The sequence below is a fragment of the Hemitrygon akajei genome, chromosome 20 (assembly GCF_048418815.1).
Source record: "Hemitrygon akajei chromosome 20, sHemAka1.3, whole genome shotgun sequence".
Classification (NCBI taxonomy): domain Eukaryota; kingdom Metazoa; phylum Chordata; class Chondrichthyes; order Myliobatiformes; family Dasyatidae; genus Hemitrygon; species Hemitrygon akajei.
The window spans coordinates 58,072,629-58,087,658 of NC_133143.1; the positions used below are offsets into that span (position 1 = coordinate 58,072,629).

General features: G+C 41.1%; 1 protein-coding gene across 1 annotated transcript; it reads right to left on the reverse strand.

Annotated features, from left to right (window-relative positions):
- Nucleotides 1-217: 217 nt before the first annotated feature.
- On the reverse strand, nucleotides 218-14,751 carry med10 (mediator complex subunit 10). Its single transcript, XM_073024364.1, has 4 exons — nucleotides 14,542-14,751; nucleotides 11,908-11,991; nucleotides 10,743-10,845; nucleotides 218-708 (listed from the first exon to the last, which is right to left on the reverse strand). Exons 1-4 carry the CDS (start codon nucleotides 14,661-14,663, stop codon nucleotides 610-612), a joined length of 408 nt encoding a protein of 135 aa, XP_072880465.1. The 5' UTR covers nucleotides 14,664-14,751; the 3' UTR covers nucleotides 218-609.
- Between the last annotated feature and the right edge of the window lie 279 nt (nucleotides 14,752-15,030).

Below are 15,030 nucleotides of genomic sequence, written 5' to 3' on the forward strand. Positions count from 1 at the left end.
GTGGAGTGAAGGACAACTTGCATGCTCTATGACTGTGTAAATAAAGAAAATTGCTTCTTATGGTAATGCCCGTTGGACACTATAGAATTGCAGATTTCATGGTAATCCTAACTAGCTCTTTGCAAACTGGATTATTTTCAAATTACTTACCAGTTAAATTTGTAATTTGTATAATTGATAACAAATAAAACATGTAAAAACAAAATTCCATTAAGCATTCTGGTAGCAAACAACTTATTTTATTATAAAAATTGCTGCACGGTCCAGCAATATAGAAAATGAATTCATGTACACTGGTACAAAAGTATCTCAAAATCAGTTTTAAACTAAATTTGTCTACCCCACACATTTCAGATGTTGCCGTAATGTCGACCACATACCAACTAAATCCATTCAATGTAAGCAGTAATGCATCCAGAATGTAAAAAAGGCATTTTTATGCTTTCTCAGTGATATTCTGCTGTATGTCATGTATTGGATACACATCATGTATTCCTTCAAATCAGTCAAGAATAATTTATCTGGCTACAAAAAGCTAGCCATAATCGGGTTGGTTTCCTGGAAAAAGGAAGCAATATAGTTTTGCAAAATAAAACACATTGGGTCTAGCTACGTGGGCAGATGATCTTCACATCGGATAGCTCGGTATTTGGACATTTCTTCAGGAAAAACTTTGCTCAGTTCGTGAATCAAAAGTCCCTTGAATTTCTGAAACAACAAAAAAATTACATGTTATAGAACATTAAGGCAATAGAATAGGCTTTTCAGCCAACCATGTCTGTACTACTCATGATGTCAATATAAACTAATTCCATCTGCCCATACATGGTCAGCACCCTCTATTCCCTGTCCATTGTTTGACTGTATAAATATCTTGAAAATACTGTTATCATATATGCTTCCAACACTACCCCAAACAGCATGTTCCAAGCTCTATGTTAAAAAGATGTCTTGCACATCTACTTTAAATTTTCCCTCGATCACCTTAAACAACCCTGGAAAAAGACTACCTTTCCTATGCCACTCATAATCTTATACATTTATATCAGGTTGCCCCTCAAAGCATGATGCTCCATAGAAAACAATCTCAAGTTTGTCCTTGAAGCATACAGCTCATACACTTCAATCAGCCTCTTCTGCACCCTCTAGAAAGCGTTCACATCCTTCCTATAGTGTGGCAATGAGAAGTGCACAATACATTAAATGTTGCCTAACCAAAATTTTATACAACTACAACACGACCTAACTTTTATACTTAATACTGTGAACAAAGGCAATGATGCCAAATGCTTTCTTTATCACCCTATGCATTTGTATTCAGGGAACCAAGAACATGCATGCAAAATCTCTCTGTACATCAAATTCCTGAAAGGTCACTCCATTTACTGTATACTTTCCTCTTAAAATACATCAACTCACACCTGTATGGATAAGTCTCTATTTGCCATTTCTCCACCCCCAAATTTCCTGCTGTCACCTTTAACAAACTTCCTTACATATCCACCAATATCAATGCCATCTAAAATCTTCTGAAGACCACATACATTTTCACCCAATTCATATGCATATCGTTTGTTCATTTTCTGCCATGTTGTATGACATGGGTGATCATGATCTTTCCATGACCATGATTGTTCTTCGCCAGTTTTTCTACAGAAGTGGTTTGCCATTGCCTTCTTCTGGGCATTGTCCTTACAAGACAGGAGACCCCAGACATTATCAATACTCTTCAGAGATTGCCTGACATAAGTGGGTGCATAACCAGGACTTGTGATTTGCACCACCTGCTCCCATAGCCTCACGTGACACTGATCAGGGGACGAGGCAGGTGCTATACCTTGCCCAAGGGTGAATTGCAGACTAGCAAAGGGAAGGAGCGCCTTACACATCCTTTGGTAGAGACACTTCTCCACCCTGCCACCCAAATAAATATATATGCCCATCTCACTTTCTTCCATTTCATTGTCATATCACAAAGATAGAGAATTACAGAAAATAAATCAGTGATTTTTAACAAAGGCACTTAAGGAGAATGTGAAAATACATGTTCCGATGTACAATATAACACTGGGCTCAAGAGCAATGTAAATCCTAATACTGGACTCTTGAATGGAACTCTTATATGACAAAGATAATCTCCGGACCTACTTCGTTATGGCTCTTGTACTTTGTCAACAGCAATCTGCAGCCTGGAATTTCCCTCTATGTACTTCTGAACCATCTTAATGAACTAGAGATTTCACAATCTTCAGAAGGACTCAGTGGGATTTAACTCTCAAGCATGCAAATACTTAAGAGATAAGTGGACAAAGGTACTTCACCACGGCTGAAGGAGCACGATGAGGAGAGGTCTCTAAGACAGGCTAAATGGGTATTAAACTTCCTCTACTCAGCTTCTTGTTAGCAAATGGAGAACAAGATTGAGGACCCAAGGGCAAGATTGCTGTATTGGAGGAAGATGAAGAATTGCTGCACTCAATTCTTCTCAGAGACATTGCTCACTCCGGACACCCAAAGGCTTATCACTACACAGGATGGATCAGACTGCTGATTTAGAGAAGGCAAAGGAGGGGGGGGGGGAAGAGGTTAAGTGTTTTATGATCACTCTTTGTGGTGCTCAGACACAGCGGTCTTGTCACACTCTTGTTCCTGCAACCTGGAATATCTAATGATTAAGTGCTGACTGTTCTACTTATCAAGAGACTTGCCATGATCCTGACCACAGTTGACATACCACCAAAAGGCAACTTCAAGCAGACACTCGAGTTACTGAGTGCCACCATCAGCAAACAAGGAACAGCCACACCTTTCAATTCATTGCCAGGGACTTCAATCAAGCTTGTCTGAAGAAATCTCTGCCCAGTTTTTATCAACATATCACCTACAACACCTAGATCTCAAGACACTCGACTACTGCTCTACTACGATTAGAAATGCCTACCATTCTATCCCTAGACCACATTTCAGGAAATCTGATCACTTGGCTCTCCTTTTCCTACCTGCATACAGGCAGAGGCTAAAAAGAAAAGCCCCAGAGATAAGGATACAAAGAGGTAGTCACAGGAGGCAGAGGAGTGTCTATGGGATTACTTCAAGTCTGTGGACTGGGCTGTGTTCAAGGACTGAGGATCTGAACAAATACCCAACAGTTATCATGGATTTCAGAAAAAGTCATAGATGAATGTGTCCCCACAAACTCCATTCAGTCTTCCCCAACTTGAAGCCCTAGATGAACAACCTGCTGAGGGCCAGGTTAGTGACATTCAGGTCTGGCTACTGAAGAATACTCGATAGCTGTAGCAGAACTTGAACCCTAACCCCAACCCTTGCCTCTTACAAAGTGAAACCAAGCAATACAGGTAACAACAAGACTTTGCTTCCAGGAGAGCTCAATTCCTTTATGCTCACTTTGACCATCAAAACATGGAGGCAACTTCACAAACTCCCAAAACCCCCAATGAACCTGTGATTTTAGTTTGAGGCCACAGATAGAGCATCCTTCAGGAGGATGAACTCACAGAAAGCATTCAGTCCAGAAGGGATACTAAAGGCCCGTGCCGATCAATTGGCTAGAGTGTTCACCAACATCTTTAACCTCTCGCTTCAGCAGTCTGAGGTACCCACCTACTTTGAGGAAGAACTTGGATCCACTCCAGTTTGCCTACTGGCACAACAGATCAACAGCAGATCCCATTTCATTGGCTCTGCACTCAACCGTGGAACATCTGGACAGCCAAGATGCATACACCACAATGCTCTTCATTGACTATAGTTCAGCATTCAATACCATCATCCCCTTGAAGTTAATCAACAAGCTTCAAGACCTTGACCTCAATACCTACTTGTGCAATTGGATCCACGATTTCCTCACTTATAGATTCCTAGTCAGTTCAGATTGGCAACATCTCCTTCATAATCTCAATCAGCACAGGTACACCACAAGGCTGTGTGCTTAGCTCACTGCTCTACTCGCTTTATACTTATTAGCGAGGGGCCAAGCGAAGCTCCAATGTCATATTTTAAGTTTGCTGACAACACCACTGTTGTTGGCTGAATCAAAGCTGGTGACGAATCAGTATATAGGAGGGAGATTGAAAAAGTAGTGTAACAACAACAATCTCTTATTCAATGTCACCAAGACCAAGAAGCTGATTAGACTTCACGATGGATCAGAAGCGGAGAGGCTTCGCAAATTTAAATTCCTTGCTGTTATCATTTGAGGATCTGTCCTGGGCCCAGCACATAAGAACGCAAAGCAGCACCTCTTTCATAGAAGTCTGCGAAGATTCAGCATGTTATCTAAAAATCTGACAAAATTCTACAGGTGTGCGGTGGAAAGTGTGGTTGCATCACGGTCTGGTATGGAAACACCAGCATAGCCGCAGGAAAGCAGCATCCGTCATCGAGGCCCTTCACCTTCCAGGCAATACTCGCTTCTCACCACTGCCATCAAGAACGTTCTGCAGGAGCCTCAAGATCCATATCACCAGGTTTAGGAAAGGTTATTACTCCTCAACCATCAGGCTCTTGAACCAGAGGTGGTAACTTCACTCATCCCCATCATGAACTATACCCACAACCTACTGAGTCACTTTCAAGAACTCTTCATCTCACATTTTTGATATTTGTTGCTATTTAATTTTTCTTTTTGTATTTGCAATTTGGTGTCCTGTGCACATTGGTTGTTTGTCCATCCTGTTGGGTTCAATCTTTGACTGATTCTATTGTTTGAATGCCCTCAAGAAAATGAATTTCAGGGTTTTATCTGGTTACATATATGTACTTTGAACTTTGAAATCCACCGCATTTTCTGTATCTGTTCGATTATGTTCTGCGTAGCAGTTAACTTTCCTTTTGTACTACCTCTAGGTAATGATTTATCTAGATGGCACTCAAACTAATGTTTTTCAATGTATCTTGGTACATATGACAATAATAAACCAATTTTTGATTAATGGTATTCTGAAAGAATGATTTCCCCAGATTTTGCAATGACAAAACTGCAAGGAGAGCATTAACCAATACAGGTATTCAGGCATTTAATCACAACCAGTTTAATCCCACAGTACTTATTTTTAAAAAAGAAATACAAAAATGTTTTAGGGACAAGGATCAAATCTGACAGATCCAACAACAGAAATTTGCAACAATTTCGAGAATTCACAGTGGCTTATGGATACAGCTTTTGTTCTGAATCAGCAGTTGCAGCCAGTAAAACATGGGTAAAGATAATTTATAGCCTCAAATACTTTATGTTCATCATAAAACTCTTTAAAACTCATTGGCTGTCCCTTCCTTTCCTGCTAATCTGGGCTCACTATACCATTGAGGACAAGATGATTAATGTATGCCTTCCCACAGGGACAAAAAACCACCTTAAACAAAAATAACCTTAATTCAAGTGTATTATACACAAAAGTTCACCTTTTTCACTTTCGTTTGTACCCTGATAGACAAACAAAGCGACAAGAGAAGATTCTGCCCTTTTCACTGCAGTATTCATAGCCTGAAGGGTTTGGACATTTTATACATTTACCTTACAAATTCGCATTCTGCCTCAAATTAAACCAGATCTGCTAAAGCATGAGAGCAAGCAAAACAGATCAGGTAACTTGCTGAAGCAACAAAAGAATGCCTTTACATTTGGCCAATTAAGTCTGCTCGGCCATTCTCTCCATATCCAGACACCCTGACTAATCAGGCACCTTTCAACCTCTACTTTAAATATACCTAATAACTTGTGCCATCCATGACAATAAATTCTACAGATATTGTATGTCTTCTCTTTTCTTTTTATGCTGTCTTTAGCTTCCCTTGTCAGCTACAATTGCCTCATCTTCCCTCTAGAAATGCTGCTTCGTTGGAATGAAATGATCCTGCATTTTATGAGTTACTCCCAGAAACTCATTCTATTGCTATTCTACCATCATCCTCGCTAGGGTTCCCTTCCAATCAACCTTAAGCTTACTAATCAAATCTGGTTCATTGCATAACGCCAAATCTAGAATTGCCTTTTCCCTAGTGGGCTTGAACATAAGCAGCTCTAAATAACCCACCCCATAGGCATTCTACAAATTTCTTCTCTTGGGATTCAGTGCCAACCTTACTTTCCTAGTCTATTTGCCCATAGAACTCCTTCACGACCATCATAACACTGCCTTCCTTACAAGCCTTTTCTATCCTTCTGGAATTTGTACCCCATATCCTGGGTATTAATCAGAGGCCCGTATATAACTCCCATCTAGGTCTTCTTAACATTAACTCTTAACACCATTGTTTACTAACTCCATCCACAAGGATTCTATATCTTCTGTTCCGATGTCACTGTTTGCTAAGGATTTGATTACTTGTTCTTTAAAAAACAAAAGAGCCATGCCACTCCTTCTGCCCACCTGCCTGTCTTTTCAATAGGATTTATCCTTGGACATTTAGCTCCCAGCTTTGATTTTCTTTCAGTCCATACGGTGTACCTACACAATATCTACAGTTTTTGGAAGAATATTCCAAAAAGAAACATGATAAAACCTCTTTGAGGCCCTCAAGGTTATTAAGTAAAAGCATACAAAATGCTTGAACATAAAATGACTTCAAAGATTGGCTGCTTTTGTGCCTCTGGTGGTGTAAAGGACCTCAAGTAGCAAAAGTAAAACAGCATACAAAACAGAAACTCCAGATATGACAAATCTCCTCAGATTGATAAAATAAATCTATAACATCTGATCAGCAAATTGTTGAATACTAAATGACACACTCACAACAACAACATGCTGTATTGAGATTCTGCCAGGTTCCTTTCACTAAACATCACATTTCCAATCGTGGACAATTGAGTTGAATTCCAAGTGAATACATTAATATCAGATGATGTTATATATGAAGGAGTCCTGATCAAAATTATGTCAAAGACAGTGAAGGGAAAACTCCTCACTAGTTGGACTCATACCTTGTACAAAGGAAAGCAACTACCAATTACAGTAGTTTTGTAAAAGCATACAAAACGCTCTTGCATAAAGTGTCTTCAAAACTACATTTCTTCTGGGTCTCTGGTGGTGCAAAGGATGTCACGCAGCAAAAGCAAAACAGTATTTCCAATGGAGGGTGATCATCACTGCAGCCCAGAGACCATTGCTACAGCTGTTTCTCAAGGCAGTGCCCTAGGCCCCATCATTGTCAGTCGCATGAAGTAATGTTTGCAGAATGTGCACAGTGATGAATTCCATCTCCAATTTTGTAGAAGAGAATGCAGCTCGTGCCTGCATCCTGCTGAACATTCACTACATTCATCACCAGTGTACCAAGCCTCCAGTGTGCATCATCTACAAATTTCACAGTTCCTCCCCAAGGATAGTCAAAAAAAACCCACAGCCTCTATTGAGGACAGCAAGACCAAAAGATACCGGGAATGATGCCAGGTTCCTTCTAATACAAGTACCATTAAGATCTGGAAATATATGGTGCTTACGTTCTTAAACACTCTACTCAAAAATGCTGTGGGATCACTTTCTCCAGAAGGATTAGAGGTTCAAGGCGACAACTAATCTCCACTTTCACAGGGGATTCAGTGATGTGCTGTTAATAATGGTCCCACCAGTGATGCCCAAATCTCAACATGTTTGAATGTTACAGCTTAAAACGATTTTGCATCTGTGATGCTGGAAATCAATATGGGGAAAAAGAGCAATACTCCCCTTGAAATATATAATTCAAAAAAATTTAGATAACAAGGATCTCCTATTTGTTTCAGAACCAGCCAGATCAGATGCAAGATTACCTAATTGTACAAGCCTTGATATTTCTCCCTCCACACATTACCTGCTCTGTTGTATACTACCAATCTCTCTTATTTGCAATTTTTAGCAACTGCTTTTGTATGGCCCTCACTGTTCTGGCACGACTGATTGTCCTCATTCATCCTCTACTGTTCACCCACACTCCTCTAGACAGATCAGAAAATGATTAATTAGCATCTATTCCCCTCACTTAGACAGCACTAAAAGCAAAAGTGTCACCTGGACAACCTTGGCCTCCAAACAATTCTTTGGTTTTTTCCATTTATCTTGCTCTTTGCAATTGAAAACACTTGTTCACTCCCTTTTCGAGATCTGACAAAGATTTGTGACTTTTTCCCTCTCTCCACAGATCAGATTTATCACATGTACTTTGAAATATACAGTAAAATGGGTCGCTATGTATATAACTCGAGAATGCTCTCAATGAACAAGATCAGCTACGTGAATCCAGAAGTGCAGGGCGCTGGGGAAACTGAGCAGTAAGCACAGTGGTTGACCCCCTCCCCGCCCCCACAACGCCATTCAGAGAAATTCAGGTCAGCATGTTTCTTGATGTAGTCAAGAGACAAAGTAGAGAGCAGTCATTAAAATAAAAAAAAAGCTTTGAAGAAACTTAGTCAGTAAGGGGTGATTGTATTGCCAACAGTGCAGAGGATGAGATGAGCAGTGCAGATGGTTTTATGGAGAGGAAGCTTAAAAGACACACGGGATCAAAACCAGCATTTGAGATCTTGAACATATATACCAACATTTGGTTGGTTGGATTAAATTACGTTTCTGTGCTGCTTTTTTATATTTGATGCAACTCCGCAGTGAGGAACACATCTACTCACAAATAAACCTCAAATGCTTTTCTGTCTCTGCCTTATCATCCGCTTCTATCATTATTCGCCCTCAACATTTTATATGCAGTCCAAGTTACAACAGGGTTGCATTCCTGAGAATTGATCATAACCTGAATTGTCCAGAAGCTGAAAACAGAGTGTGGGAGAAGATCACAGAAACAATTGTGATGGAATGAACAGCCACTAGGCAGCCTCAGTGATTTAGTGAATGAGCCAGTCTGCTTAGTGCTACCAGCTCTACTGGGCTCAACCGAGTACCACCCCTCCCTCTGTCGCAGCTTGAACAGCATTGGGGAAGAGAGAAGGCACATGAAACTGTCCAGATCCCACCCAACAGAGAATGTCTGCAACCCCACAGCAGCAAGGAAATCATTCCTCATCCTGTCCACTAATCTTCCAAATGATTGCTCATATGTACCGTGGCTTTGAAACGGGGGGGGGGGGGCAATGGTTACGACTACAATTCAGCCAGATCTTAATGTGGCCAGTCCTTGTCCACATGTATGAATCAGATCTTACACTTTTTAAAAAAAAACTTCAAATGGCTTCTTCACAAAAATTGTTATATATTGTTGTCACATGTACCAAGGTACAATGAAAAGCTTGTACACTACTCACACAGATCAAATTACATAGTGTATTGAACTAGAATAAGGTACAACAACAATGCAGAATAAAGTGTAAAAGATACCAAAAAGTTCAGTGCAAGTATCAGAATGTAAGATCCAATCTCTTGCTAATTTTAATCTTTCATCATCATGTGATTCTCCTTCACCCGTGCTTATCCATTTTTCATCAGCTGTGTAAACAGGACAAGCATACACTTATATCCTCTACCATCAAAATCCCCTTGTGGCAATCCTAGATTTTTTAAAAATTAACTCGCAAGCCCTGAACCACATCCATTGATATGCTAAGATTCAAATTCAGATTTTGTTTCTAACTTAGATTTCAACCAAGTTGATGACAGTTTTAAGATCCACAACCCAATTTCACAAAAGTAAATGATTTCCATATCACAGAACCATAGAACATTACAGCACAGAAACAGGCCTTTTGGCCCTTCTTGGCTGTGCTGAACCATTTTTCTGCCTATCAGTCTTCAATTTCTTTCTGAGTGTCTCACAAAAAGATTGGCACATCAAAACTTCATACCATTTGCTTAAGAAATACAAATACAAGAAGTATTGTATATTGAATTCCATTTCTTCCTTATTTCAAATAAATCGCCAAACTGCCACCTGCAAACTAAAACTTGGTTCCTTAAGGTTGTTATAGACAGGGATAGTAATGGGGACTAGTTCCCACTATCTATTAAATGCTCCCAATGGTGTGCACCTCAAATAGCCTCTGACAACATAGTCCAGCTCCTGGCCTTCACATGTGGCTTAGCTACTAAGCCCGGTGGAACCATTTCTACTGACAGGAGAAGGGGCAGAGTCAGGTTACTGGTGTCCTAAAACCAGTCGCTTTGGGCAAATGGGGCTCATCTAGAAGGAAAACTCTGATCTTAAACCTCTGTTGCCTTGCAGCTATACCCACTCATGAGGAAGGCTTCAGGAGTAAATGCCAAGGTGAAATCTGGAGCTGAAGAACCTAAGGCTGTCCTATATTGAGTTCAAAGAAGACTGGCAACTCCTGCGATGCTGCTGGTGCCGAACTGATTCTGTCTCTTGTCGTTCCTATTGTGTTCATCAGCTGTGTGGAGAAGGAGAACTTGCTACATAGGCAAGTTTGCTCCCCATATTGTACTGCCCATGCTTGCGTATCTAGACAGCTATGATACAACATCCATGGTCAACCCTGACCAAAGGAGGCTTCAATAAACTAAAGCTTATATCATTCTAATAGTACACCAATAATATTTGCCTTCTTCATAAAAATTCATGAGTAAATACATGACCTCAACTCATGAAGAACCTGTGGGTGCTGTTTCTCTCCCCAGGATTTTGCTCCAGGTGATTTATTATTCATCTAGGATTTACCACTCTGATTGTTATACTTTTGAAAGGATCTAACCTTATTAAACACCCATCTTTGATGACCCCCCCCCCCTTAAAATTTAGTTTTAACCATTGTTTACAAAAACATTCTTCAGACTGCATACCTTCAAGGTATCAATTTTCCCTTTGACTTGTTCATTCTTGGCCAAGGCTCTCTCCAGGCATTCTTTGGTGTAAAGCTGAGGATTTCGACCTTGATCAATGTACCTGCATTTAAAGTCAATAACCTCCATATTAATGTACAGTTTTACTAAATATCCTGAGATATTGTACAAATCATTACTAGAGCCTCGAAAAATGAAACAATGGGCATCAGTTACAAGTTATTTGCCTGATCGTCTGACTATTCAATCACAATACCCTACCCCTTGTTCTAGATTCACCAGTGGAAGCTAACTACCACCATTGGTCCCTCAGCTTCAAATCCACATCTTTCTAAATTTGGCCCCTTATGTTCAGATCTCTCTGCAATTGTTTATCTCTCAACTAAAACCAATCTCTGTCTTTGATCAGCATCTGTCCCACTTCTAAAACTCCCAACAGTGCAAGCTGAAATTCACTCCCCACTGACCAAGAAACACAAATGCCCTTGTATCAGCACACAAATACTATCAATCCATTACCAAAGCTGTAGAGCAAGAATTCATGGACCTTGGTCAATATCTCCACCATCAACCTTATAAACAACCTGGTTGTTTACCATCATTGCCATCTGCCTCATTAAATCCCTGTAGGCCTGCCACACTCTACTTAAACAAGCAGTTGAAAGATTTACTTAGTAAGAAAAGCCATTCATTCACTTGCTGATGCTACACTTATCAGAGATCAAGTCAAACCTACCCTCTCAAATCTTGACTGAAAACTTTCACTTTCACCAAGATCACACCGTTACTGCACTGCTCACCCAATTTCAATAAATGAACATAACAATTGTTTTCTATTCCACTGTAAATAATTCCCCATCTGCTATCACCGTGCCACCACCACACTATCAATTGAAAATTAACATCTACATTGAGGAAACGTATTATTAAAGCATCAGTCAACATCATGATCCGAAACATCAACTATTTATTCCCCCTCCATGCTGCCTGGCTTCCTAAGTTCTTACAGCATTTTTGAGTAGGTTACTCAAGATTTTCTGCATCTGCAGAATCTATGTGAAAACAGCAGTATCTGGTTGCTACCATACTACGTTGTAATCATTAAAATTAAGCTTGTGTCAGAATTCTTTTTTGCTGTAAGCTTTAAGCTATAATTAATACTTACTCAAATACTTCCAGTGGTACATTAATATCATGCAGCTGTTGTCGGCATTTGTCAACGTCTTGTAGTCCCGTAATCATAGAATTTCTAAAAGTTAAAAGGAAATTATGCTTTACTATACCATTTCAGAAACATCCATCAGTTATTTCAGGTGATGGTGGAAAACTATATTAATTGTTTGATAATTTAATAAAGTTACTGTAACTTTACTCTAAATTGTTTGAGAAGTTGTATTTTGTCTTGGTGATATGTAATACTGTCCTTTTTTACAATTTGTGGATTTATTCTGCTTTTTAAAACTGCATTTATTTTATCATCAGATTTTAGATAGCTGGCTGAGTCTTCCAATAGACTATGGTTTAAAAAATATATTAAGTATGAAGAGCCGCTTGAGTTAAAATTGGAAAATCACTTAAGGTGAGTGAGATTTTGTGCTGCCAGGTTCAGATGCTCAAAGCATTCCAACCCAACCTTGTCGGTTGTCCATCGGAATCCGATGATGACGTCCACTCCTTTAACGGTGAGATCTTTGATGACTATACAGTCTTCTCCTGGACCCACAAGTTCTATTGCAGCTGGGACATGTATATGTGGTAGTGGTGGTGGTAGTGATGGCAACCATGGCTGCATTTCTCCTGGCTCTCCTCTGCTGTCTTCTGGTTGTTCTTTCCATCTCCAGAATATGAACCCCGTCCCTACAAAGCTGTCGCCAAGTGTTACGGTCAGCAGCAACATCCTCCAGGTCCTCGGGTCTGATCTTGCACTTCCTTAAAGCATTCTTCATCTGATCCTTATAGCGCTTCTTCGACCCTCCAGCTGAGCATCGACCATGACGTAGCTGGCCGTATAACACTTTGCGGGGTAGCTGACATGGGGGCATCCTTATCATGTGCCCCAGCCACTGCAGCTGACGCTGGGTGATCATGGCCTCAATACTTCTGCAGTTGGTCTTTACAAGTATTTCAGTGTGAGGCACCCACTCACGTCAGGTAATTCCCAGGATGCGCTGAAGGCAGCTTATGTGGAAGCGCTCCAAGGACTTGATGTGACGGCTGTAGGTTACCCAAGCTTCATAGCCATAAAGGAGGGTGGTGACACAGACTGTTTGGTATACACGACCTTTGTGGAGGGACGAAGGCTTCTGTTCTGAAAGACTCTACGCCGAAGTCTCCCAAAGGCAGCTGATGCCTGTTTAATGTGGCTCTGGATGTCTTTGTCAATGCTGCTATCTTCAGTGAGAATGCTCCCCAGATATTTGAAAGGTGGCACTACTGACAGCTTTTCATCACCAACAGCGAAGGCAGGTAGGGTGGGTGGGACACTGGCATTCCATCGGCAAATCACATCTCTCTTGGTGGTATTGACGGTCAGCCCCATCCTGCTGTATGCTCTCACCGCCACAGCAAGGACAGTCTGAAGATCCAATCCAAACTAAACCATTAGGGAAAGGCAATTCAAATCTGGTAGCTTGTGTCTCATTTGCTACTACTCACTGTTTTGAAACAAGAATACTGCAAAATACCCCCCACCTCACATTATATTGCACTGTGAAGAGCACAATATAAGCTCATTATGATAGTTTCCGGAGGTTTGGCAGACATAAATTTTAATTTGTTAGAATTGCCTTCATGCTAATATGCAACTAGCATTTCCTTTGTCAAGAGATGTTGAGCTTTATCTCATTTTCACCAACTCATTTTTCTTTCTGTATGATGTTCACACTTGCGATGTTAACTTCAATCTTTTTAATCTAGTCAAAGAGATCTGTTACTTTCCCTCTGCATTCAGATTCCACATTTCATTTGCCACACTAAGATTTTCAGATGCACTTTCAGAATCAGATTTAATATCACCTGCATATGTCATGAAATTTGTTGACTTTGCAGTAGCAATACAGTGAATAATAGTGGGAAAAACTGAATTACAGTAAGTATATATTAAATACTTAAATTAAGTGCAAAAATAGAAATAATGTCGTGAGGTAGTGTTCATTGGTTCAATGTCCATTCAGAGGTCTGATAGCAGATTATAATTATACAAACAAGAGAAATGAGGATTAACAGCAAGTTCGTTGAAACAAATTACAACCTAATTTTAAAGCCATCCTTGATGTTTCTGATCTCACAATGCCAGTTAAAGGGAAAGTGCATTTTGATGGGATTATGTTAGTAAGAGAAGCCACTAAAATCAGATTCTGAGGGGAGAATGCAAGTTGAATACTGAAATTAAGTTCTACACCTAAAACATTTTGCACACTTACAAAATGAAAACAAATCGCTGAAACATACAAAACCAAGATGCCTTGTGGCCCGCTGGCGCTCATCCACCTTTTCTCCCCATCCCGCAAAACCTCACATTCACATTCTCCGTTTACCACGCCCCCTCTCCCCACACGCATCTTCATTTTATCCTCAGACCCTCTCATTAATGCTCTGCCAGGGAACCCCCAACCCACCACCTCCGACCCTTCGCACACCCTCCAACCCCTAACATACACTACCTTTCGAGCGCACCTGCACACCTTCCCCACTCCACCTCGCCCCTATTCTGCTCAACCCCGGTCCGCTCTCACGCCCTCCCCATCCCCTCGCTCCTGCCCCATTGGCCCCTCTCTCCCCTCCCCTCCTCTATCCTCACAGTTTCTGGTTGAGGCCCGCCTGGCTGCTGGGCTGGAAGTCGCTGACGATTATGCCAAGCTGTCGAATGTTCTCAATAAATTTCTCCAGATGCTCCTCCAAGCTGTCGAACTTCTCCGCCATGGTGCGAGCCGCGTCGATCCGCACCACCAACACCCTCAAAACGCCATCTTGGGCACTTCCGCCCGCGCGCTGCGATCGCTGGGATGCAGGAGGAGCCTCCTGGTCCTCCGGCAACCGGGCGGCGCGCTGTGGTCGCCGGGATACAGGAGGAACTTCCCCCTCCTCCTGTAGCCAGGAAGAACATGTCGAGCTGAGTTGTACAGTGGGTTGTGTGATCTCAAATACAAAGCAGATTGGCCCAGGGGCTGAGTCCAAAGTTAGATTTCGTACATTTGACTAAGACGGAGGCACAAAAGTCTACAGATGCTGAAATCTGAAGCAACAGCCTGCTGGAGGAACGAAAGAGGGTCGAGCAGCATCTGTAGGG

Excerpts from the sequence above, each read along its gene's own strand:
- med10 (XM_073024364.1), bottom strand. The coding sequence starts at position 14,663 with ATGGCGGAGAAGTTCGACAGCTTGGAGGAGCATCTGGAGAAATTTATT. Across the intron at positions 11,992-14,541 it reads GCGGGCCTCAACCAGAAACT|AAATTCTATGATTACGGGAC; the intron begins GTGAGGATAGAG and ends TTTAACTTTTAG. Across the intron at positions 709-10,742 it reads GGAAAATTGATACCTTGAAG|AAATTCAAGGGACTTTTGAT; the intron begins GTATGCAGTCTG and ends TTGTTGTTTCAG.